At 40.0% G+C, this 24,167-nt stretch overlaps 1 protein-coding gene across 2 annotated transcripts in view; it reads left to right on the top strand.

Moving 5' to 3' along the window:
• GABRA3 (gamma-aminobutyric acid type A receptor subunit alpha3) overlaps positions 1-2,956 on the top strand; it is a 177,745-nt gene extending 174,789 nt beyond the window's left edge. For both annotated transcript variants that reach the window (XM_053691083.1, XM_053691079.1), the window contains exon 9: positions 2,554-2,956. In XM_053691083.1, coding sequence (XP_053547058.1) covers positions 2,554-2,871 — 318 coding nt within the window. In that variant the 3' untranslated portion in view covers positions 2,872-2,956. The remainder of the gene's footprint in view (positions 1-2,553) is intronic.
• Positions 2,957-24,167: the final 21,211 nt, after the last annotated feature.

Below are 24,167 nucleotides of genomic sequence, written 5' to 3'. Positions count from 1 at the left end.
AGAAGGTTTGGATAAAGGATTGTCAGCTAGTTCTCTAAAAGGAGAGATTTCTGCATTATCCGTCTTGTTGCACAAACGACTGGCAGCTTTGCCAGATGTACAAGCTTTTGTTCAGGCTTTGGTTAGAATCAAGCCTGTTTACAGACCCATGACTCCTCCTTGGAGTCTAAATTTAGTTCTTTCAGTTCTTCAAGGGGTTCCGTTTGACCCTTTACATTCCTTAGATATTAAGTTACTATCTTGGAAAGTTCTGTTTTTGGTTGCTATTTCTTCTGCTAGAAGAGTTTCTGAATTATCTGCTTTGCAGTGTGATCCACCCTATCTGGTGTTCCATTCAGATAAGGTTGTTTTGCGTACTAAGCCTGGTTTTCTTCCAAAAGTTGTTTCCAACGAGAACATCAACCAGGAAATAGTTTATTACACAATTTAGATGTTGTTCGTGCTTTAAAGTAGGAACGTTTATTACACAATTTAGATGTTGTTCGTGCTTTAAAGTTCTATTTAGAAGCAACAAAAGATTTTAGACAAACCTCTCTCTCTTTCTGGCTGAAAAGCATTATCCGCTTGGCACACAGCTTGGTATCACAGCTCACTCTACTAGGGCTGTGGCTTCCACATGGGCCTATAAGAACGAGGCTTCTGTTGACCAGATATGTAAGGCAGCGACTTGGTCTTCTCTGCACACTTTTGCCAAATTCTACAAATTTGATATTTTTGCTTCTTCGGAGGCTGTTTTTGGGAGAAAGGTTTTGCAAGCCGTAGTGCCTTCTGTTTAGGTAACCTGATTTGCTCCCTCCCTTCATCCGTGTCCTAAAGCTTTGGTATTGGTTCCCACAAGTAATGGATGACGCCGTGGACCGGACACACCAATGTTGGAGAAAACAGAATTTATGCTTACCTGATAAATTACTTTCTCCAACGGTGTGTCCGGTCCACGGCTCGCCCTGGTTTTTTTAATCAGGTTGAAAAATTTTTTCTTTATACACTACAGTCACCACGGCACCCTATAGTTTCTCCTTTTTCTCCTAACCGTCGGTCGAATGACTGGGGGGCGGAGCCAGAGGGGGAGCTATATGGACAGCTCTTGCTGTGTGCTCTCCTTGCCTTTCCCTGTGGGGGTGAACATTTCCCACAAGTAATGGATGACGCCGTGGACCGGACACACCATTGGAGAAAGTAATTTATCAGGTAAGCATAAATTCTGTTTTTTCCTATCTTTAACATTGAGTGGACTACTATTTTTTTCCTCTGGGCTACTAGCTTTTAACCCCTGACTAGTAAACCATAGTGATATTTGTGTGTGTGTATATATAAACTTGTCATATACTATATACCTTTTAACCCTTATAAAAAATTTATATAAATCATTTTTATCAGAAATGTATATATACACTTAATTTTATTGTATTTTTGATGTGTTTGGTGCACAATTTTTTAACTTTTATGCTTTACGCTAGATCTTCACTCACGCTAACCCGAGGAATGCACCCATTTAGTTTCAACTTGTAATCTGCATGCAAGTTAATGAGGTCATGATATTTCTTATCGCGTTCCGTGCTAACAATAGCATGCCACTAGCCAGATGTGCTTATAGAGTATAGATTTTGGGCTAGATTTCAAGTGATGCGCTTTTTTTTTCCACTCGCATTCTAACTGTGCTCAAAGTAAAAAATTAGCAAGGACGCATTAGCGCTGGTATTACAAGTTGAATGTACATAGCGCTTGAACGAAAGACTACACTGCGCTAGATCAACTGTACTAAAGCTGAAGGTACTAAAGCCGAATGTGTGTTAGGAACATTTAAAATGTTTCTGATGAGTTTTGGGCAACTTTTTCTTTTAACTCTTACACTTTAGTTCAGGTCTCAAGAAAAGTTATATATTCTAGCGCAGTTTCAGCTTTCTCTCAAGCACAAACTATAACTTTCAACTTGTAATACCAGCACTATTTAGCGGGGTCACGATATCCATTGAAAGTATAGGTTGCACTAGAGTGATGTCATCCACTGTAACCCTTCTCTGGTAAATGTGATTTATCATGGACTTGTAATATCAAGTCCAGTGATATTGTTTATCGCAACCTGCACTATTATTAGAGTGTCACTTGTAATCTGGCCCTTTATGTTTTTGTGAAATTTGGTTTCCCAGTTAAAGCTTTCTATTTTGAGCAGATATCATAAAGATTGTGATCAAGGCCTAATATGGTAAGCATCAATTGTGAAATAGTAGGTAAGGCAGACTGCCAAAATGAGGAAGGGAAAGAGTATACCCTCATGGGACTGTATTATAGGTAGTTGAGCACACATAAAAAACAACTCAAGCTCAAGGGATAGATTTTAATACAAGCAATGGGAATTTAATGTAAAACCGGGATATTGGGGATTTTACAATGGGGGGAGTAGCTGTTGAAGGCACTAAATAGGCACTAGAAGTTATTGTCTGTTTTTACTGTATAAGCAAAATGATATAGGGTAAAAAAGATTTGAATCAGTCCAACAACTTCATTTGTAGTCTTCTTTATTTATAATGTTATGTTTTTGTGTTGTCTTTCCAGAAGAAAGAGCCTATAATTCTGGCCAAGAAATCAAACAACACGTACAACATTGTAGGTACCACATATACACTGAATATCAAAGAACCTGCCCTTTCGACCATTGCTAAGAGTGCAGCCATTCCACCACCACCGCCTCCTCTCTCACCGCCTAGGCTCGAACCCAAGCCACCTGAGGGCAAGAAGACCTACAATAGTGTCAGTCGGATTGACAAGATGTCTCGCATTGTCTTTCCTGTCCTTTTTGCCATTTTCAACCTTGTCTACTGGGCCACGTACGTCAACCGCGAATCAACCATCAAGGGCATGATACCTAAGTAATTACAGCCCACTTCATGACATTCACTGCACTCTTCTCTTGTGTCGGAGGGGAAAAACAATCAGGATATGCTATTGTCCCTGCTCTTTGCTCACTGTGAATTTTGCCCCAAGCGGGTAGCTGCCTGTCTGTGTTTATTTTCTTCTGAGGAAGGGGGTTTAATATGGCCACTATGTATGTAATTGAGTCCCCAGTTCAGCTTGCCCCTGGAGTTATGCAAGTATATGCTGACTGAGACTCTGCTAGCACTGCGTCCTCTCCTCTTCTGTGTTACCACTGCAGCCTTTACTCCCCCTCTATTTGCTACCACTGTATTTTGCAACTTTCTTCATATTCAATCACACTTTATGTTTCTCACACTTGCCTTCACTCCTTTGGTATGTCTGCACACAAAACCTTATACTCTGTGAACACTGGTCCCTAATCTCTGCTCTCTGCAGACATTGTATGTTGTGTTTGGTAGCATCGCTTGTTACAGACCATCTCTATTATCTATTCTGCCATCTCCACCCTTCATGCTAATATCTGGTCCTTCTCTATTGTTTGTTTCTTACCTCTCACACCGAGCTATATGATATAAAATTATACATTACTCTCACCTCTATATTCAGGGTAAAACTTTAAACTACCCTTTGTAACAATTTGACTTGAATCCACATTTCAGCAGACACTACACTCAACAATCATCTCCCTTTGTTTTACTTCCCTCTCCCTTTGTTTTACTTCCCTCTTTCTGTAAATCCTGGGTTTCCCTCTATTTAATAACCATTCTCAGTTTTCAAAATTCCATTTAACCCCATCTTGTTACTACAAAGTATAGATAACTACACTATATACTTTGCTTATCCATTATACTATACTCACTTCCCACATGGCAGTAACAGGTAATAATACTCCACCCAACAGCTTAAATGGATAGGAAAGTCAAGTTCCATGATTTAGACAGACCGTGTGATTTGAAGACACTTTTAAATTCACTTCTGTTTTCAAATGTACTTAGTTTTTTTAGTATCTGTTGTTGAAAAAGAAAATTAACATATCCTACACTAGTGGAAGTCAGTTGGTGATTGGTGTCTGTCTCTGGTGATTGGCTGACTAGATGAGATCAGCTAGCTACCAGTCGTGTATTGCTGCTCCTTGAACAAAGGATTTTTTAAAAAAATATTAAGCACATTTGATAAGAGAAGTAAATTTCAAAGTTGCTTAAAATGGTCTATTTTATCTGAATCCTGAAATAAAAAAATTGAGTTTCATGTCCCTTTAACTTCTTTGCTGTAATTGCAGCTTGAGCCCTAGAGGCCTACTTATTAAGCCGTCAACTGTGTTGCATTAGCCGGCACCAATACGCTCGCCTGGCATCGCCTAACATCGCGGCCGCAGACCTGAATACGCTCTCCTTATTTATTAAAAAAGCTGTCAAAAAGCCGAACACCATCGATCTCACTGCTATTCAGCTTTTTCCCAGCTTTATTTATATCCTGTCACTAAGCACCGCCACTATACTAAAATGTTTAACCCCTATCCCGCCACTCCTGGACCCCGCCGCAACTGTAATAAAGTTATTAACCCCTATCCCGCTGCTCCCGGAGCCCACCGCAACTCTAATAAAGTTATTAACCACTATTCTGCCGCTCCCCGACACCACCGCAACTAACTAAATGTATTAACCCCTATCCCTCCCCTCCCGGAGCCCACCGCAACTAAATAAATGTATTAACCACTAAACCCCTGGCCTCCCACATCACTACCACTTACTAAACCTATTAACCCCTAAACCGCCAGCCCCCCACATCGCCATAAACTAAATTAACCTATTAACCCCTAAACCTAACAACCCGCTAACTGTACATTAAAATTACATCATCCCTATCTTATAATACATTTAAACTTACCTTTAGATTTAAATTAAACTATATTAAACTATTAATTACCTACCCTATCCATTATACTAAAATTACAATAAACTATATTAAACTACTAATTAATCTACCCTAACTATTATACTAAAATACATTAAACTACAAATTAAATTAACTATATTATATATTTAAAAATCTAACCCTACTCAAGTTATTTAAATCTACTATTAAAAATTACAAAGTTACAAAAAACTAACAACTAAGTTACACAAAATAAAAAACACTAAGTTACACAAAATAAAAAACACAAAGTCACAAAAAAATAAACACTAAATTACACAAAATAAAAAATAAATTATCAAATATTTAAACTAATTACACCTAATCTAATAGCCCTATGAAAGTAAAAAAGCCCCCCAAAATAAAAAAAACCCTAGCCTTCAATAAACTACCAATACCCCAAAGAAATCAGCTCTTTTACCTGTAAATAAAAATACAAATACCCCCCAACAGTAAAACCCACCACCCACACAACCAACCCCCCCAAATAAAAACCTATCTAAAAAACCTAAGCTCCCCATTGCCCTGAAAAGGGCATTTGGATGGGCATTGCCCTTAAAAGGGCATTTAGCTCTTTTTCTACCCAAAGTCCCTAACCTAAAATTAAAACCCACCCAATAAACCCTTAAAAAAAACCTAACACTAACCCCTGAAGATCCATTTACAGTTTTTGAAGACACGACATCCATCCTCAACGAAGAGGCAGAAGTCCTCATCGAAGCCGCAGAAGTCTTCATCCAAGCGGGCCGAAGTCTTCATCCAAGCGGGCCAAAGTCTTCATCCAACCGTGCAGAGGTGGTCCTCCAGACAGGCAGAAGTCTTCATCCAGGCGGCATCTTCTATTTTCATCCATTCTGCGCGGAGCAGCTCCATTTTCAAGACATCCGGCGAGGAGCATCCTCTTCTGACGACGTCTTCTGGAACAATGAAGTTTCCCTTTAAATGACGTCATCAAAGATGCGTCCCTTAGATTCCGATTGGCTGATAGAATTCTATCAGCCAATCAGAATTAAGGTTCATCCTATTGGCTGATCCAATCAGCCAATAGGATTGAGCTTGCATTCTATTGGCTGATTGGATCAGCCAGTAGGATGAAAGCTCAATCCTATTGGCTGATTGCAACAGCCAATAGGATTTTTTCAACCTTAATTCCGATTGGCTGATAGAATTCTATCAGCCAATCGGAATCTAAGGGACGCCATCTTGGATGACATCATTTAAAGGGAAACTTCATTGTTCCAGAAGACGTCGTCAGAAGAAGATGCTCCGCGCCGGATGTCTTGAAGATGGAGCCACTCCGCACCGGATGGATGAAGATAGAAGATGCCGTCTGGATGAAGACTTCTGCCAGGTTCGATGAAGACTTCGGCCTGCTTGGATGAAGACTTCTGCCTGCTTCGAGGAGGACTTCTGCTGCTTCGTTGAGGATGGATGTCGGGTCTTCAAAAACTGTAAGTGGGTCTTAGTGGATTAGTGTTAGGTTTTTTAAGGGTTTATTGGGTGGGTTTTATATTTAGCGGAAACAGAGCTAAATGCCCTTTTAAGGGCAATGCCCATCCAAATACCCTTTTCAGGGCAATGGGGAGCTTAGGTTTATTAGATAGGTTTTTATTTGGGGGGGGGTTGGTTGTGTAGGTAGTGGGTTTTACTGTGTCGGGGGGGGGTATTTGTATTTTTATTTACAGGTAAAAGAGCTGATTTCTTTGGAGCAATGCCCAGCAAAAGGCCCTTTTAAGGGCCTTTGGTAGTTTATTGTAGTCTAGGGGTTTTTTTATTTTGGGGGGACTTTTTTATTTTCATAGGGCTCTTAGATTAGGTGTAATTAGTTTAAATATTTGATAATTTATTTTTTATTTTATGTAATTTAGTGTTTATTTTTTTTTGTAACTTAGTGTTTTTTATTTTGTGTAACTTAGTTGTTAGTTTTTTGTAACTTTGTAATTTTTAATTGTAGATTTAATTAATTTGAGTAGGGTTAGGTTTTTAAATATATAATATAGTTAATTTAATTTGTAGTTTAATGTAATTTTAGTATAAGTTAGGGTAGGTTAATTATTAGTTTAATGTGGTTTATTGTAATTTTAGTATAATAGGGTAGATTAATTATTAGTTTAATATAGTTTAATGAAATTTTAGTATACAAGTTAGGGTAGGTAAATTAATAGTTTAATATAGTTTAATTTAATTCTAAAGGTAAGTTTAAATTTATTATAAGATAGGAAAGATGTAATTATAATGTACAGTTAGCGGGTTGTTAGGTTTAGGGGTTAATAGGTTAATTTAGTTTATGGCGATGTGTGGGGCTGGCGGTTTGGGGGTTAATAGGTTTAGTAAGTGGTAGTGATGTGGTAGGCCAGGGGTTTAGGGGTTAATAACTTTATTTAGTTGCGGTGGGCTCCGGGAGCGGCAGGATAGGGGTTAATATATTTATTTAGGTGGCGGCGATGTCCGGGAGCGGCGGCATAGGGGTTAATAACTTTATTTAGTTGCGGTGATGTTCAGGAGCAGCGGGATATGGGTTAATACATTTTATTTAGGTGGTGGCGATGTCGGGGCGGCAGATTAGGGGTGTTTAGACTTGGGGTATATGTTAGGGTGTTAGGTGTAAACATAACTTTTATTCTACCATAGAAATCAATGGGATATCGGGCAGCAGCGAACATAAGCTTTCGCTGCTTTCATACTCCCATTGATTCCTATGGCATCTGCAGCCTCCAGGGTGGCAGATTGAAAAGCAGGTATGCTGGGAATAGTGGCGAGCGTACCTGTTAGCAGTTTGATAACTAGCAAAAGTAGTCAGATAGTGCCGAATTTGTATTCGGAACATCTGTAATGACGTAAGCATCGATCTGTGTCGGATTGAGACCGGCGGATCGTATGTTACGTCACAAATTTCAACTTTTTCCGGTCTGTAGGCTTTGATAAATAAGGCAAATCAGGCTCGCCACAATTTTGCTGCGGAATTCCAGCATATTTGCGGTTGACGGCTTGATAAATAGGCCTCCTAATCTACAGTTTACTGTGCTCACTATTTATCTACTAGCCCCCCCCCCAATATTGCTATATCTAAGCATAAGCACCCACTAGTCTCTTGTGCTTGGCCAACTAGATATGTTACGCTAGCTTCCAGTAGTGTAATGATGTTCCTTTGACAAAAGGATAACATGATAACGAAGTAAATTTGCAATGCATTTTGTAAATTGAAAAGTTGTTTAAAATTGCATGTTCTATCCAAATCATGAAATAAAATGTTAGACAATTAACCACCATTTTTTTTTTAAATAATGTATATAGCACATGTGTACAATAAGTAGTTTTCTCCTACTGCACATGATACAACTGATATTATTTTGACAGCATGGAAACATTTATATCGATGGCTACCAAATGTGTTTTGATGAAGAACCTTTAGGAGCAAGTCAGTGCCCTACTTCTCCTTTAATTTGAGCAGAGGAGGATCAGATCTGACCTCATTAGGAGGACATACTGCACTCGATCCTCCTGTGTAACACCCGGACCATATGCTTCTTCCACTTATTTGTGGATTATCAACAGTCATGGGTCCCCTTTCTGTAGCATTTTGCATGGCATCTTTAACTTTTAAGTCTGGACCATTACCCGTCTGCTAAATGTTTACCCGAAGTTTCCATGATTCTACTATTATGTTCCTACATTTTCCTTTATGTTCCTGCACTTTCTCTTGTACCAGCATTTTATTCCTGTCTCTCTGTTTACATTGTTCACCATACTAACATTCCTTCCTGTGCTCTTGATTTTGCTAATACCTTACTTTGCTGTATCTTCTTTATGCTAACCCTGTACCTTGTGTTTCTGCCTTATTTGTATATAATGATATATTGTTTGTTCTCTTAGTATGAGTTTATTTTGGGATCCTGTGGGGATGTCCAGTATGTATGTGACACCTCTTTCTGGTGTGTGTGTGTGTGTGTTTTATTGTATCTTGAGGTTTATTTTTGCTGTATGGGTGTTCTTGAACTCATAAGAGTACCAAATGCTCAGTGTCTTCATTATGGGATGCTGATGTACAGTGTGTATTATGGGATCATATTGTGTGCTTCTTATCACTGCGTGTATTTTTTTTAACTTGTATAGTATCTCTGCAAGGTGTTTTTTTCTTTCCAGTGTTTCTGTTTTGGGTTGTGTGAGTTGTCTATGTGTGAATTATCTATGTGTATTAGAGTGTCCGGTGGATGCATTATGTGAATGAATGAGTTGTCTCAGAAGAATTATGAAATACTATGTATGTAACTGCTTAAATGTGTGTATTATGGAGTACTTTGTCTATTTTTATCTTGACAGTTACCTGTAGAGCATGTGCCTTTGGGAGCCTGGAAAGTGTGTCTGATGAAGGTATTTGAGATCCTGCAATATGTCTTTGTTTGTTTGTTGTATTATTTTATCATATAGGATGTCCATGACCCCTTGTTTGCTTTACCAAACACTATGGAGAATAATTTCTTAGTAGAATTATTTTGAGAGCCTGTAGGATGTCTCCACTTGGCATGAGTATTGTATGAACCTGTTGGATGTAAATGCTTGATGTATGTATTAAGGGATCCTGTGCTGTGCCTATGCTCAGTCTGCTTATTTTGAGATTCTGTGGGGTTTCCTGCCCCTGAGTTTGGAAATTCTTTATGGTGTCTCTGGCAAATGTTCATACAGTATATCATCCTGTCGAGTGTATTTTACCTTGTGCATATAATATGGGGTCCTCTAGTGTGTTTGTGCCAGGTGTATTATAGAATGGTGCTGGGTGTCTTCTGCCTGAGTGTGTATTGGATCCTATAGGATCTCTATGGTCATTGTGTATGTTATAGAACTGTGTAAGGTGAAATTATGGAGACCCTTCACTGTAAGAGGAACTCCTCTTAATGCAAAGCTCCAACACCCCACTGTGGTGGCTGCTGGCTGTGCAGGATGGGCTTATTTGCTGTGTGTGTGGCTTTGGGGTCGCAGTGTCCCCTATAACCCCACACCAGGACCATGCATGACAATCTGACATCCCTGCTGTGCATATCCCAAAAAAGGATTGCTCTTTAACACAAAATAAATTATGATACTGTGACTAACCCCTGCACTATGTTCTCTTTTGTCTGACTTTTCACTCTTTATCTTGTATCCCTTACTATATTTCTTCTCCTCTCTTTATGTATTGGTGCACTTGGACTCATTGCGGTTTTTGTGATTTTTTAAATGTGTTTTCAAATATTTCATGCGCCTCAAATTTAATGGAATTTTTAAGTGTCTTTCTTGGTGTAAAAACCCTGTTTTTGGATAATGTTGAAGTGTAAATACTGACTTTGAAAATAAATGAAGCTGTGGGCTAGTTCCTACATTATGCCTATTTTTTTTATTTCAAAACATATTCTTGGGGGAGGGGGGACGTAAAGTTCCAATCTAAAAAGTTCAATCTACACACTTTATTCTTCACAGTCATACTGTACATATATCTATGCCTATGTTTAAGTTATCACTATGGGACACGCAATGTAGTTGAAAGAGGCTCAGATTCATAAAAATGAAAGCTCTTTTTTTCTGTAACTAAAATATTAACTTTAATAACAATTATAGTAAATAAACACTATGTGCATTTAGTGTTCAATAGTACAAAGAAAAACAATGGTGAGATCCTGTGTATATTGCTATAAAAGGGCCACTATGAAAAAAATTAACAGCATATTTTTTACTGTGGTTCCATTTTAGTGGTTGCATCATACTTGGTCCTCTGTTGTTTGATGACAGCTCACTTGACAATTCTTTCAGTGAGTTTTTGACCCCAGTTGCTATAACACTGGTACCTATAATGTATAGGTACCAGTACTATAGCTCATTAAAAATAACCAGGGCTATCCTCACTGCACTTTAACTCTAACAATCACTGTCCCCAACACACCACCACCACAATTTAGCCCTAACCACCATTCAGTTCATGTTCACACCACAAATAAAGCTAACTACAGCTTTTCCCACCAAAAATACCCAGACCCTGCTGTCTGAAACATTCAGTGTAATAACCCTAATGACATCTGTTGTGTCAAGATATCCTAACAAAACTGTTGTAAATGCCCCATAACAATTATCTGTAACTATAACCTCTACTATGATATACTCTTATAGCATTGTCCTAAACCCAACATAGCACCTTAATCCTAAACATGTTATTTGGAGCCTCCCATGCAATTTACCTAAATGACAACAACCCACTGCCACCAATACCGATAATGGCTGTCATTAAATCCCATTACAGTTAACCCTAATTGCACTTTTCTCCTGTTACATATCGCATGGCCAATCAGAATAGTGGATGGGCCCAACTTGGAACTGCCTTTTCAACCTGTTTATTCAAAATAGTGATTCAGGGTGGCATTTTCCCATTAAAATAAGGGGGTTATTTTAAGTAAACTGGAGAGTTGCTTGTGATGGAGAGAGGCGCTGTAAATTATTGCATTGTGGGTTATCAATGGTGAATGACTTGTAAGGGGCTAAGGGTAGTGGAGGTTGGGGGTACATTGTGTGGGGATGAAGAGAAATCATCGCCTAGACTTAGAGTTCTGCGTTAGCCGTCAAAACCAGCGTTAAGGGGTCCTAACGCTGGTTTTGTCCGCCCGCTGGTATTTAGAGTCAGTCAGGAAAGAGTCTAACGCTCACTTTCCAGCCGCGACTTTTCCATACCGCAGATCCCCTTACGTCAATTGCGTATCCTATCTTCTCAATGGGATCTGCCTAATGCTGGTATTTAGAGTCTTGGCTGAAGTGAGCATTAGAACTCTAACGACAAAACTCCAGCCGCAGAAAAAAGTCAGGAGTTAAGAGCTTTATGGGCTAACACAGGTTCATAAAGCTCTTAACTACTGTGCTCAAAAGTACACCCATAAACTACCTATGTACCCCTAAACCAAGGTCCCCTTACATCGCCGCCACTCTAATAAAATTTTTTAACCCCTAATCTGCCGACCGCACACCGCCGCAACCTACATTATCCCTATGTACCCCTAATCTGCTTCCCCTAACATCGCCTACACCAACATAATATTTATTAACCCCTAATCTGCCCCCCCAACGTCGCCGCTACCTTACCTACACTTTTTAACCCCTAATCTGCCGACCGGACCTCGCCGCTACTCTAATAAATGTATTAACCCCTAAAGCTAAGTCTAACCCTAACACCCCCCTAAGTTAAATATAATTTAAATCTAACGAAATAAAATAAATCTTATCAAATAAATTAATCCTATTTAAAGCTAAATACTTACCTGTAAAATAAACCCTAATATAGCTACAATATAACAAATAATTATATTGTAGCTATTTTAGGATTTTTTTTATTTTACAGGCAACTTTGTATTTATTTTAACTCTGTACAATAGCAATTAAATAGTTAATAACTATTTAATAGCTACCTAGTTAAAATAAGTATAACATTACCTGTAAAATAAATCCTAACCTAAGTTACAATTAAACCTAACACTACACTATCAATAAATTAATTAACTAAACTACCTACAATTATCTACAATTAAATCAACTAAACTAAATTACACAAAAAAACAAACACTAAATTAAAAAAAATAAAAAAAGATTACAAGAATTTTAAACTAAATACACCTACTCTAAGCCCCCTAATAAATAACAAAGCCCCCCAAAATAAAAAAATGCCCTACCCTATTCTAAAATAAAAACAGCTCTTTTACCTTACCAGCCCTTAAAAGGACCTTTTGCGGGGCATGCCCCAAAGAAAACAGCTCTTTTGCATTTAAAAAAAACATACAATACCCCCCCAACATTACAACCCACCACCCACATACCCCTAATCTAACCCACCCAAAACCCCTCTTAAAAAAACCTAACACTAAGCCCCTGAAGATTTCCCTACCTTATCTTCACCACGCCGGGTATCACTGATCCGTCCAGAAGAGGGTCCGAAGTCTTCATCCTATCCGGCAAGAAGAGGTCCAGAAGAGGGTCCGAAGTCTTCATCCTATCTGGCAAGAAGAGGACATCCGGACCGGTAGACATGTTCATCCAGGCGGCGTCTTCTATCTTCATCCATCCGGCGCGGAGCGGGGCCATCTTGAAGCAGCCGACGCGGATCCATCCTCTTCTTCTGGTGACTCCCGACGAATGAAGGTTCCTTTAAGTGACGTCATCCAAGATGGCGTCCCTCGAATTCCGATTGGCTGATAGGATTCTATCAGCCAATCGGAATTAAGGTAGGAAAAATCTGATAGAATCCTATCAGCCAATCGGAATTCGAGGGACGCCATCTTGGATGACGTCACTTAAAGGAACCTTCATTCATCGGGAGTTGCCAGAAGAAGATGATGGATCCACGTCGGCTGCTTCAAGATGGTCCCGCTCCACGCCGGATGGATGAAGATAGAAGACGCCGCCTGGATGAACATGTCTACCGGTCCGGATGTCCTCTTCTTGCCAGATAGGATGAAGACTTCGGACCCTCTTCTGGACCTCTTCTTGCAGGATAGGATGAAGACTTTGGACCCTCTTCTGGACGGATCGGTGATACCCGGCGTGGTGAAGATAAGGTAGGGAGATCTTCAGGGGCTTAGTGTTAGGTTTTTTAAGGGGTGTTTGGGTTAGATTAGGGGTATGTGGGTGGTGGGTTGTAATGTTGGGGGGGGATTTATTTTACAGGTAATTTTGTAATTATTTTAACTAGGTAGCTATTAAATAGTTATTAACTATTTAATAGCTATTGTACCTAGTTAAAATAAATACAAAGTTGCCTGTAAAATAAATATAAATGCTAAAATAGCTACAATATAATTATTTGTTATATTGTAGCTATATTAGGGTTTATTTTACAGGTAAGTATTTAGCTTTAAATAGGATTAATTTATTTAATAAGATTTATTTAATTTTGTTAGATTTAAATTAAATTTAATTTAGGGGGGTGTTAGGGTTAGACTTAGCTTTAGGGGTTAATACATTTATTATAGTGGCGGCGAGGTCCGGTCGGCAGATTAGGGGTTAATAAGTGTAGTTAGGGAGCGGCGACATTGGGGGGGGCATATTAGGGGTTAATAAATATAATATAGGGGTCGGCGATGTTAGGGGCAGCAGATTAAGGGTACATAGTTATAATGTAAGTTGCGGCGGTGTACGGAGCGGCAGATTAGGGGTTAATAATAATATGCAAGGGTCAGCGATAGCGGGGATGGCAGATTAGGGGTTAATAAGCGTAAGGTTAGGGGTGTTTAGACTCGGGGTTCATGTTAGGGTGTTAGGTGCAGACTTAGGAAGTGTTTCCCCATAGGAAACAATGGGGCTGCGTTAGGAGCTGAACGCTGCTTTTTTGCAGGTGTTAGGTTTTTTCAGCTCAAACTGCCCCATTGTTTCCTATGGGGATATCGTGCATGAGCACGTTTTTTAAGCTGGCCGCGTCCGTAAGCAACGCTGGTATTTAGAGTTGCAGTGGCGGTAAATTATGCTCTACGCTCCCTTTTTGGAGCCTAACGCAGCCCTTCAGAGAACTCTAAATACCAGCGTTGTTTAAAAGGTGCGGGGGGAAAAAAACACCCATAGCACACCCCTTCTAACGCAAAACTCTAAATCTAGGTGCATGTTAGCCATTAAAGGTAATGGCTATAGGAAGTAGCTGTTGTTAGTGTTAACGTCACTGAGAGGTTCAGGTCATCATATCTGGGTAGTAGATTACTGTTAGAATTAATTGTGGTAGGAGTTTTAGAGACAGCACAGAGTGAAAGTGTGGTGGGTGTTCAAGTTTCAGTAGGGAAGTCACATAATTAGGATAATTGGTGGTTGATTGTTTACAAGTATGGTTTGGATATTTGCTGTGGGATCCATCACTAGGACGGCTAGAATTTCCATTTTTAACTCATTAGTCACCAGGTTATGTTCTAGGAGTCTGAAACAGATGTTCTATCTTGGTCAAAAATAAATCCATACACCTCTGAGACCATGTTAAGAAAAAAATAAAAAGACACATTTCAACTAAGGAAGTGACTTGGTACTCTAGATATCACTTGGACAGTATGACAGTTACACCAGTTTAGAGTATTAAAGGTAAGTGAGCTCTCAGATTGTTACCCATTTCTCAGCAAAAATTAAATCTGGTTTTTCTGATCATGTGGTTTAGAGTAATAAAGACCGCTGCTCCATAACCTGTCCACCTGCTCTGAGCAGGCGGACAGACATCGCCAGAATTCAACCCGATAGAGTACGATCGGGTTGAGTGACACCCCCTGCTGGCGGCCAATTGGTCGCGATTCTGCAGGGGGCGGCGTTGCACCAGCAGCTCTTGTGAGCTGCTGGTGCAATGCTGAATACGGAGAGCGTATTGCTCTCCGTATTCAGCAAGATCTGGCGGACCTGATCCGCACTGGCAGATCAGGTCCGCCAGACTTTGATAAATATAGGCCTTAAACTGTATTGTATTAGTTTACACTTATATTATTGTTTGCTAGAATTTATGTTACCCCACAAACAAAGTTATATAGCTGCCCATACTAAGGGCTCAAATAAAGTTCAGCTCAGATTACGTTTTCTGAAATAATCCTCCAACACTGCAAAATTCCTCAGAAGATTTAAGAAAGGAACATTTATTTCATAAAATGGTGAGAGCCCCCAAGCTATCACACGTTGGATTAAAGTCCAATCCTAAAGGAGAAGGCAAAACATTCCACATAACAAAACTTTAATACCTCTCACTTTCCCATAATTCCATAGACAATTTTTTGCCTCCAGCAAGAAGTAATAGCGAAACTTAAATTGCTGGTTGACACCTCGATTGAAAGGGATTTTCTAACAGTTCTGAGACCATTTATCCTCCTTTTAAAGATCATTGGAACTGTGTTTGCACTAACTTGGATAGCCTTGTCTCCTGGAAGCAGACTTTTGCAGCTAATGTAGTCAAAGGTGCTGACAAGTAAGTACCATGCACCTTCAAAGCCGAAAGGCATTTTTTTCTGTTTCTCTCACAGGGACTTGAGTCTTACATTGTGGCAATATTCTTGTGTTCTTCTGAGGGGTTATCCCTCTCTATGTCTGTTATGCGGTATTTCTTTGCTGCTATCTAATTTTAGATACTTGCACTCCTTGCAATGCTAAATCATTATCCACAAATGATTTTGAAGAAACAGCACACCTTTGCTTTTTCAGTGGGGCACGGAACAAAAAAGGACTTGCCAGGTCCCAGTCAATCCAGATTCAAAGAGTATTCCAGCCACCAAGTTTTCTTAAAAGACCTTTATTTCACATGGGGTCTCAAACAAACAGTTACAACGTTTCAAGCCACACCAGGCTCTTAATCATGTATGTACATGATTAAGAGCCTGGTGTGGCTTGAAACATTGTAACTGTTTGTTTGGGACCCCATGTGAAATAAAGGTCTTTTAAGAAAACTTGGTGGCTGGAATACTCTTTGAATCTGAATGCTAAATCATTAGACAGTGCTATCTCCACTTTGGCTAGGCAGACTACCTTTCCTTTTGAGGACAGTACCTTTTTTCAATGATCAAATGGACAGAAAACTTGAATATTTCCTCAGGAGATCCTTTCAGCTGTCAGGCTACAGGTTTTGCCAAACTGTTAGTGAAGCCTGCTTATCTGCAGCTACTGTTGACTGGTGTGACAACATCATTGACCTTATTTCACATGAAGCTTCCCATAAAAAAGTTTAGAAATTGCTAGAAGTTAGTAAACACAGGTTAACATTTGTGATGCAATTTTTTAAATTACTTGCATAAATGTAAATAGTGTTGAAATGGCTGTTCTGAATAGAAGAGCATTATTGATCATGCCATGGTCTGCTTATACATGATCTAAAAGCATACTACTTTCACTCCCATTTCAGGGAATGATCTTGTTTGGACCTGGAATGGATTCTATCATTGATACAGTCACTGGAGCGTTAAGTCCACTGGATGATATCACTCCTTTCATTATTCCAAGATGCAAAGATCCTCCTCTTCAGTGTTTGAGAAATCAAAAACATCCAAATCAATGTGGAAGCCTGGTTCCTCTTGGTCTAAGTTCAAACAGGCCAAAAATCCTGCCCCTTCCTCCAAAACAGCATGAAGGTGCAACCCCAATCCAGACTCTATTCTAGGGTCAGGGAGGGGGGCAAACTGAACCATTTTTCTTTCAGGAAACTTGGGAAAAATCAGTTCAAGGTCCGTGGGTGCTGAACATCATTTCTTAGGGGTACCGCATAGACTTTCCATCTCACCCTCCTCAAGGAAGATTAATCTCGTCTCATGTTGCCTTTAAAGGCTAGAGCTTTTTTGGCATGTGTAACAGACCTAGAAAACATTAGAGTGATTGCTTTGGTCCCCTTAGAGAAATAGAATCAGGGGTTCTATTCAAACTTTTTTTGTGCCAAAGAAAGAAGGGACTATCTTGGATCTCAAGACTAAAGATATTTCTGAATTTTCCAATTTTTAAAATGGAGGCTATTTATATTACATTACCTTTAGTGCAGGAGGATCAATATATGCCTACCATTTGTATATCCCTAATTACAGGGATCATTTAAATGTCCTCAGATTTGCCTTTCAAAACGGGCATTACCAATATGTGGCACACCTATTTGGTCTGGCAACAGCGCCAAGAATCTTCATAAAGGGTTCTCTGAGCTCTTTTGTCTGAAGAGAGAGTTTAGGGCATTGTAGTAGCTCCTTACCTATACAACATTCTGGTACAGGCTGGTTCCCTTCAGAAGGATGAGGAGCATACAAACTCACTTCTATGGTTCCTTCCTTCCCATGGTTGAGAAATCAAAATCCTTAAGAGCTCTCTACTATCACAAACCAAAGTTTCCTTTGTGGGCTTTGTCATAGATTTTTTAAAGGGACAGTCTACACCAGAATTGTTATTGTTTTAAAAGATAGATAATCCCTTTATTACTAGTGATGTCGCGAACAGTTCGCCGGAGAACAGTTCTCGGCGATCATAGCTTGTTCGCGTTCGCCGCGGCGGGCGAACATATGCGATGTTCGATCCGCCCCCTATTCGTCATCATTGAGTAAACTTTGACCCTGTATCTCACAGTCTGCAGACACATTTCAGCCAATCAGCAGCAGATACTCCCTCCCAGACCCTCCCAGCTCCTGAGCAGCAGCCATTTTAGATTCATTCTGATCCTGCATTCTTAGTGAGAGGAGAGATAGTGCTGGTGCTGATGATTTTATAGGGAAATTGATAGCTAGGCTAGTGTATTCAGTGTCCACTATAGTCCTGAAGGACTCATCTGATCTCTGCTGTAAGAACAGCACCCCAAAAAGCCCTTTTTAGGGCTACATCAGTCATTTTTTTTTTTCTTTGTAATCTAATAGCAGTTGCCTGCCTGGCACTGCCAGCCTGTGTGTCAGGCTCACAGCATATACTGTGCCTACTTGCTCAGTGCCACCAGTCATATCTGGTGTAAAATTAGTGTAAATTTAAAAAAAAAAAAACTTTTACATCAGTCTGCTAGTGAAATCTAATTTCAGTTGCCAGGCCAGCTTGCCACTGCCAGCCAACCTGTGTGTCAGGCTCACAGCATATACTTTGCCTACTTCCTCAGTGCCACCAGTCATATCTGGTGTAACATTAGTGTAATTTTTTAAAAAAGAAACTTTTACATCAGTCTGCTAGTGTATATCAATCATATTTGTTATAACAGTAGTGTAAATATTTTAAAAAACTTTTTTGACTGTGAAACATCAGTCTACTAGTGTAATCTAATTGCAGTTGCCTGCCTGCCAGCGTGTGTGCCAGGCCCACTTGCCAACTAGTGCCACCAATCCTATTTGTTATAACAGTAGTGTAAATATTTTAAAACATGAGTCTGCTAGTGAAATCTAATTGCAGTTGCCTGCCAGCGTGTGTGCCAGGCTCACTTGCCAACTAGTGCCACCAATCATATTTGTTGTAACAGTAGTGTAAATATTTAAACAAAAAACTTTTTTGACTGTGAAACATCAGTCTGCTAGTGTAATCTTATTGCAGTTGCCTGCCTGCCTGCCAGCGTGTGTGCCAGGCCCACTTGCCAACTAGTGCCACCAATCCTATTTGTTATAACAGTAGTGTAAATATTTAAAAAAAACTTTTTTGACTGTGAAACATCAGTCTGCTAGTGTAATCTAATTGCAGTTGCCTGCCTGCCAGCGTGTGTGCGAGGCCCACTTGCCAACTAGTGCCACCAATCATATTTGTTAAAACAGTAGTGTAAATATTAAAAAAAAAACTTTTTTGACTGTGAAACATCAGTCTGTTAGTGTAATCTAATTGCAGTTGCCTGCCTGCCAGCGTGTGTGCCAGGCCCACTTGCCAACTATTGCCACCAATCATATTTGTTATAACAGTAGTGTAAATATTAAATAAAAAAAACTTTTTTGACTGTGAAACATCAGTCTGCTAGTGTAATCTTATTGCAGTTGCCTGCCTGCCTGTCAGCGTGTGTGCCAGGCCCACTTGCCAACTAGTGCCACCAATCCTATTTGTTATAACAGTAGTGTAAATATTTAAAAAAAACTTTTTTGACTGTGAAACATCAGTCTGCTAGTGTAATCTAATTGCAGTTGCCTGCCTGCCAGCGTGTGTGCGAGGCCCACTTGCCAACTAGTGCCACCAATCATATTTGTTAAAACAGTAGTGTAAATATTAAAAAAAAAACTTTTTTGACTGTGAAACATCAGTCTGTTAGTGTAATCTAATTGCAGTTGCCTGCCTGCCAGCGTGTGTGCCAGGCCCACTTGCCAACTATTGCCACCAATCATATTTGTTATAACAGTAGTGTAAATATTTTAAAAAAAAACTTTTTTGACTGTGAAACATCAGTCTGCTAGTGTAATCTAATTGCAGTTGCCTGTCTGCCAGCATGTGTGCCAGGCCCACTTGCCAAGTTAGTGGCACCACTCATATTTGTTGTAGCAGTAGTGTAAATATTTAAAAAAAAAAATTTGACTGTGAAACATCAGCCTGCTAGTGTAATCTAATTTCAGTTGCCTGCCTGCCAGCGTGTGTGCCAGGCCCACTTGCCAACTAGTGCCACCAATCATATTTGTTATAAACATCAGTCTGCAGTCTGCTAGTGTAATCTAATTGCAGTTGCCTGCCTCCCAGCGTGTGTGCCAGGCCCACTTGCCAAGTTAGTGGCACCACTCATATTTGTTGTAACAGTAGTGTAAATATTTTTTTAAAAAACTTTTTTGACTGTGAAACATCAGTCTGCTAGTGTAATCTAATTGCAGATGCCTGCCTGCCAGCGTGTGTGCCAGGCCCACTTGCCAAGTTAGTGGCACCACTCATATTTGTTGTAACAGTAGTGTAAATATTTTTTTAAAAAACTTTTTTGACTGTGAAACATCAGTCTGCTAGTGTAATCTAATTGCAGATGCCTGCCTGCCAGCGTGTGTGCCAGGCCAACTTGCCAACTAGTGCCACCAATCATATTTGTTATAACAGTAGTGTAAATATTTTTTTAAAAAAATTTGACTGTGAAACATCAGTCTGCTAGTGTAATCTAATTGCAGTTGCCTGCCTGTCAGCGTCTGTGCCAGGCCCACTTGCCAACTAGTGCCACCAATCATATTTGTTATAACAGTAGTGTAAATATTTAAAAAAAACTTTTTTTACTGTGAAACATCAGTCTGCTAGTGTAATCTAATTGCAGTTGCCTGCCTGCCAGCGTGTGTGCCAGGCCCACTTGCCAACTAGTGCCACCAATCATATTTGTTATAACAGTAGTGTAAATATTTTTTTAAAAAACTTTTTTGACTGTGAAACATCAGTCTGCTAGTGTAATCTAATTGCAGTTGCCTGCCTGCCAGCGTGTGTGCCAGGCCCACTTGCCAAGTTAGTGGCACCACTCATATTTGTTGTAACAGTAGTGTAAATATTTAAAAAAAAAACTTTTTTGACTGTGAAACATCAGTCTGCTAGTGTAATCTTATTGCAGTTGCCTGCCTGCCAGCGTGTGTGCCAGGCCCACTTGCCAAGTTAGTGGCACCACTCATATTTGTTGTAACAGTAGTGTAAATATTTAAAAAAAAAAAAACTTTTTTGACTGTGAAACAGCAGTCTGCTAGTGTAATCTAATTGCAGTTGCCTGCCTGCCAGCGTGTGTGCCAGGCCCACTTGCCAACTAGTGCCACCAATCATATTTGTTATAACAGTAGTGTAAATATTTTTTTAAAAAACTTTTTTGACTGTGAAACATCAGTCTGCTAGTGTAATCTAATTGCAGTTGCCTGCCTGCCAGCGTGTGTGCCAGGCCCACTTGCTAAGTGCCACCAATCATATTTGTTATAACAGTAGTGTAAATATTTTTAAAAAAAACTTTTTTGACTGTGAAACATCAGTCTGCTAGTGTAATCTAATTGCAGTTACCTGCCTGCCAGCATGTGTGCCAGGCCCACTTGCCAAGTTAATGGCACCACTCATATTTGTTATAACAGTAGTGTAAATATTTAAAAATAAAACTTTTTTGACTGTGAAACATCAGTCTGCTAGTGTAATCTAATTGCAGTTGCCTGCCTGCCTGCCAGCGTGTGTGCCAGGCCCACTTGCCAAGTTAGTGGCACCACTCATATTTGTTGTAACAGTAGTGTAAATATTTTTAAAAAAAACTTTTTTGACTGTGAAACATCAGTCTGCTAGTGTAATCTAATTGCAGTTGCCTGCCTGCCAGCGTGTGTGCCAGGCCCACTTGCCAAGTAGTGGCCACCACACATATTTGTTGTAACAGTAGTGTAAATATTTAAAAAAAAACTTTTTTGACTGTGAAACATCAGTCTGCTAGTGTAATCTAATTGCAGTTGCCTGCCTGCCAGCGTGTGTGCCAGGCCCACTTGCCAAGTTAGTGGCACCACTCATATTTGTTGTAACAGTAGTGTAAATATTTAAAAAAAAAAAACTTTTTTGACTGTGAAACAGCAGTCTGCTAGTGTAATCTAATTGCAGTTGCCTGCCTGCCAGCGTGTGTGCCAGGCCCACTTGCCAACTAGTGCCACCAATCATATTTGTTGTAACAGTAGTGTAAATATTTTAAAAAAAACTTTTTTGACTGTGAAACATCAGTCTGCTAGTGTAATCTAATTTCAGTTGCCTGCCTGCCAGCGTGTGTGCCAGGCCCACTTGCCATTGCCAACTAGTGCCACCAATCATATTTGTTATAACAGTAGTGTAAATATTTAAAAAAAAAACTTTTTTGACTGTGAAACATTAGTCTGCTATTGTAATCTAATTGCAGTTGCCTGCCTGCCAGCGTGTGTGCCAGACCCACTTGCCAACTAGTGCCACCAATCATATTTGTTATAACAGTAGTGTAAATATTTTTTAAAAAAACATTTTTGACTGTGAAACATCAGTCTGCTATTGTAATCTAATTGCAGTTGCCTGCCTGCCAGCGTGTGTGCCAGGCTCACTTGCCAAGTTAGTGGCACCACTCATATTTGTTGTAAAAGTAGTGTAAATATTTAAAAATAAAACTTTTTTGACTGTGAAACATCAGTCTGCTAGTGTAATCTAATTTCAGTTGCCTGCCTGCCAGCGTGTGTGCCAGGCCCACTTGCCAACTAGTGCCACCAATCATATTTGTTATAACAGTAGTGTAAATATTTTTTAAAAAAACGTTTTTGACTGTGAAACATCAGTCTGCTATTGTAATCTAATTGCAGTTGCCTGCCTGCCAGCGTGTGTGCCAGGCTCACTTGCCAAGTTAGTGGCACCACTCATATTTGTTGTAAAAGTAGTGTAAATATTTAAAAATAAAACTTTTTTGACTGTGAAACATCAGTCTGCTAGTGTAATCTAATTGCAGTTGCCTGCCTGCCAGCGTGTGTGCCAGCCCACTTGCCAAGTTAGTGGCACCAATCATATTTGTTGTAACAGTAGTGTAAATATTTAAAAAAAAAACTTTTTTGACTGTGAAACATCAGTCTGCTAGTGTAATCTTATTGCAGTTGCCTGCCTGCCTGCCAGCGTGTGTGCCAGGCCCACTTGCCAAGTTAGTGGCACCACTCATATTGGTTGTAACAGTAGTGTAAATATGTAAAAAAAAACTTTTTTGACTGTGAAACATCAGTCTGCTAGTGTAATCTAATTTCAGTTGCCTGCCTGCCAGCGTGTGTGCCAGGCCCACTTGCCATTGCCAACTAGTGCCACCAATCATATTTGTTATAACAGTAGTGTAAATATTTAAAAAAAAACTTTTTTGACTGTGAAACATTAGTCTGCTATTGTAATCTAATTGCAGTTGCCTGCCTGCCAGCGTGTGTGCCAGGCCCACTTGCCAACTAGTGCCACCAATCATATTTGTTATAACAGTAGTGTAAATATTTAAAAAAAAAACTTTTTTGACTGTGAAACATCAGTCTGCTTTTTTGTGTCAGGCTCACAGCGTATACTGTGCCCACTTGCCCAGTGCCACCACTCATATCTTGTTTAATAGTAGTGTAAGTGTACATTTAAAAAAATAAACTTTTTTGATTGTGAAACATCAGTCTGCTTTTTTGTGTCAGGCTCACAGCGTATACTGTCACTGTGCCCACTTGCCCAGTGGCACCACTCATATTTTGTTTAATAGTAGTGTAAGTCTACATTAAAAAAAAAAAAATGACAGGCAGAGGCAGGCCACCCCGCAGGTGCCGTCGTGGTGCTGTGATTCCCTTTGGCCATAGAATAATGCCAGTGTTAGGCCACGTACCATGAACACGAAAAGTTCTGATAAAATAGTTGACTTTATAACACAGGACACCCAATCTTCTACAGCTTCCGCTCGTAACCTTGACGCACCATCCACCTCCAGCTTAGCTTCGGGCACCTCTCAAGTGACCAGTGCCACTCGCCCGCCTTCCGCCACCATCAACACTAGCACCACAGCTGCTTCACTTGATCTGTCAGAGGAGTTATTGACACATCAGTTGGAAGAAATGAGTGATGCGCAACCATCATTGACAGAGGATATAGATAACAGTGATATGTCTCAGTCAGGCAGCATTACAGACATGGACGTACGGTGTGATGATGATGTTGTACCCGCTGCTGCTTCCTTTGTTAATTTGTTAGATACAAGTGAAGCGGTTGATGATGATTTTCCATGGCTGTCACGTGGGTGCCCGCTAGAAGAGAAGAAGAAGAGGGGGAAAGTTCAGATGGGGAGACAGAGAGGGGACGAGTTGGAAGCAGGGGGACGTCGTTGCAAGGAGATAGTGGCACAGTCAGACAGCATGCATCGGCACCCGGGGTCAGCCAGACAGCATGCCAATCAACGCATTCTGTTGTCACCACCAGAATGCCGTCATCGCAGAGCTCAGCAGTGTGGCATTTTTTTGTGTGTCTGCCTCTGACAACAGCGATGCCATTTGCAACCTGTGCCAAAAGAAACTGAGTCGTGG

This window comes from Bombina bombina, chromosome 1, assembly GCF_027579735.1.
Source record: "Bombina bombina isolate aBomBom1 chromosome 1, aBomBom1.pri, whole genome shotgun sequence".
NCBI lineage: Eukaryota > Metazoa > Chordata > Amphibia > Anura > Bombinatoridae > Bombina > Bombina bombina.
The sequence above is the reverse complement of the archived record's forward strand: the minus strand, read 5'-3'. Positions and strand labels throughout refer to the sequence as shown.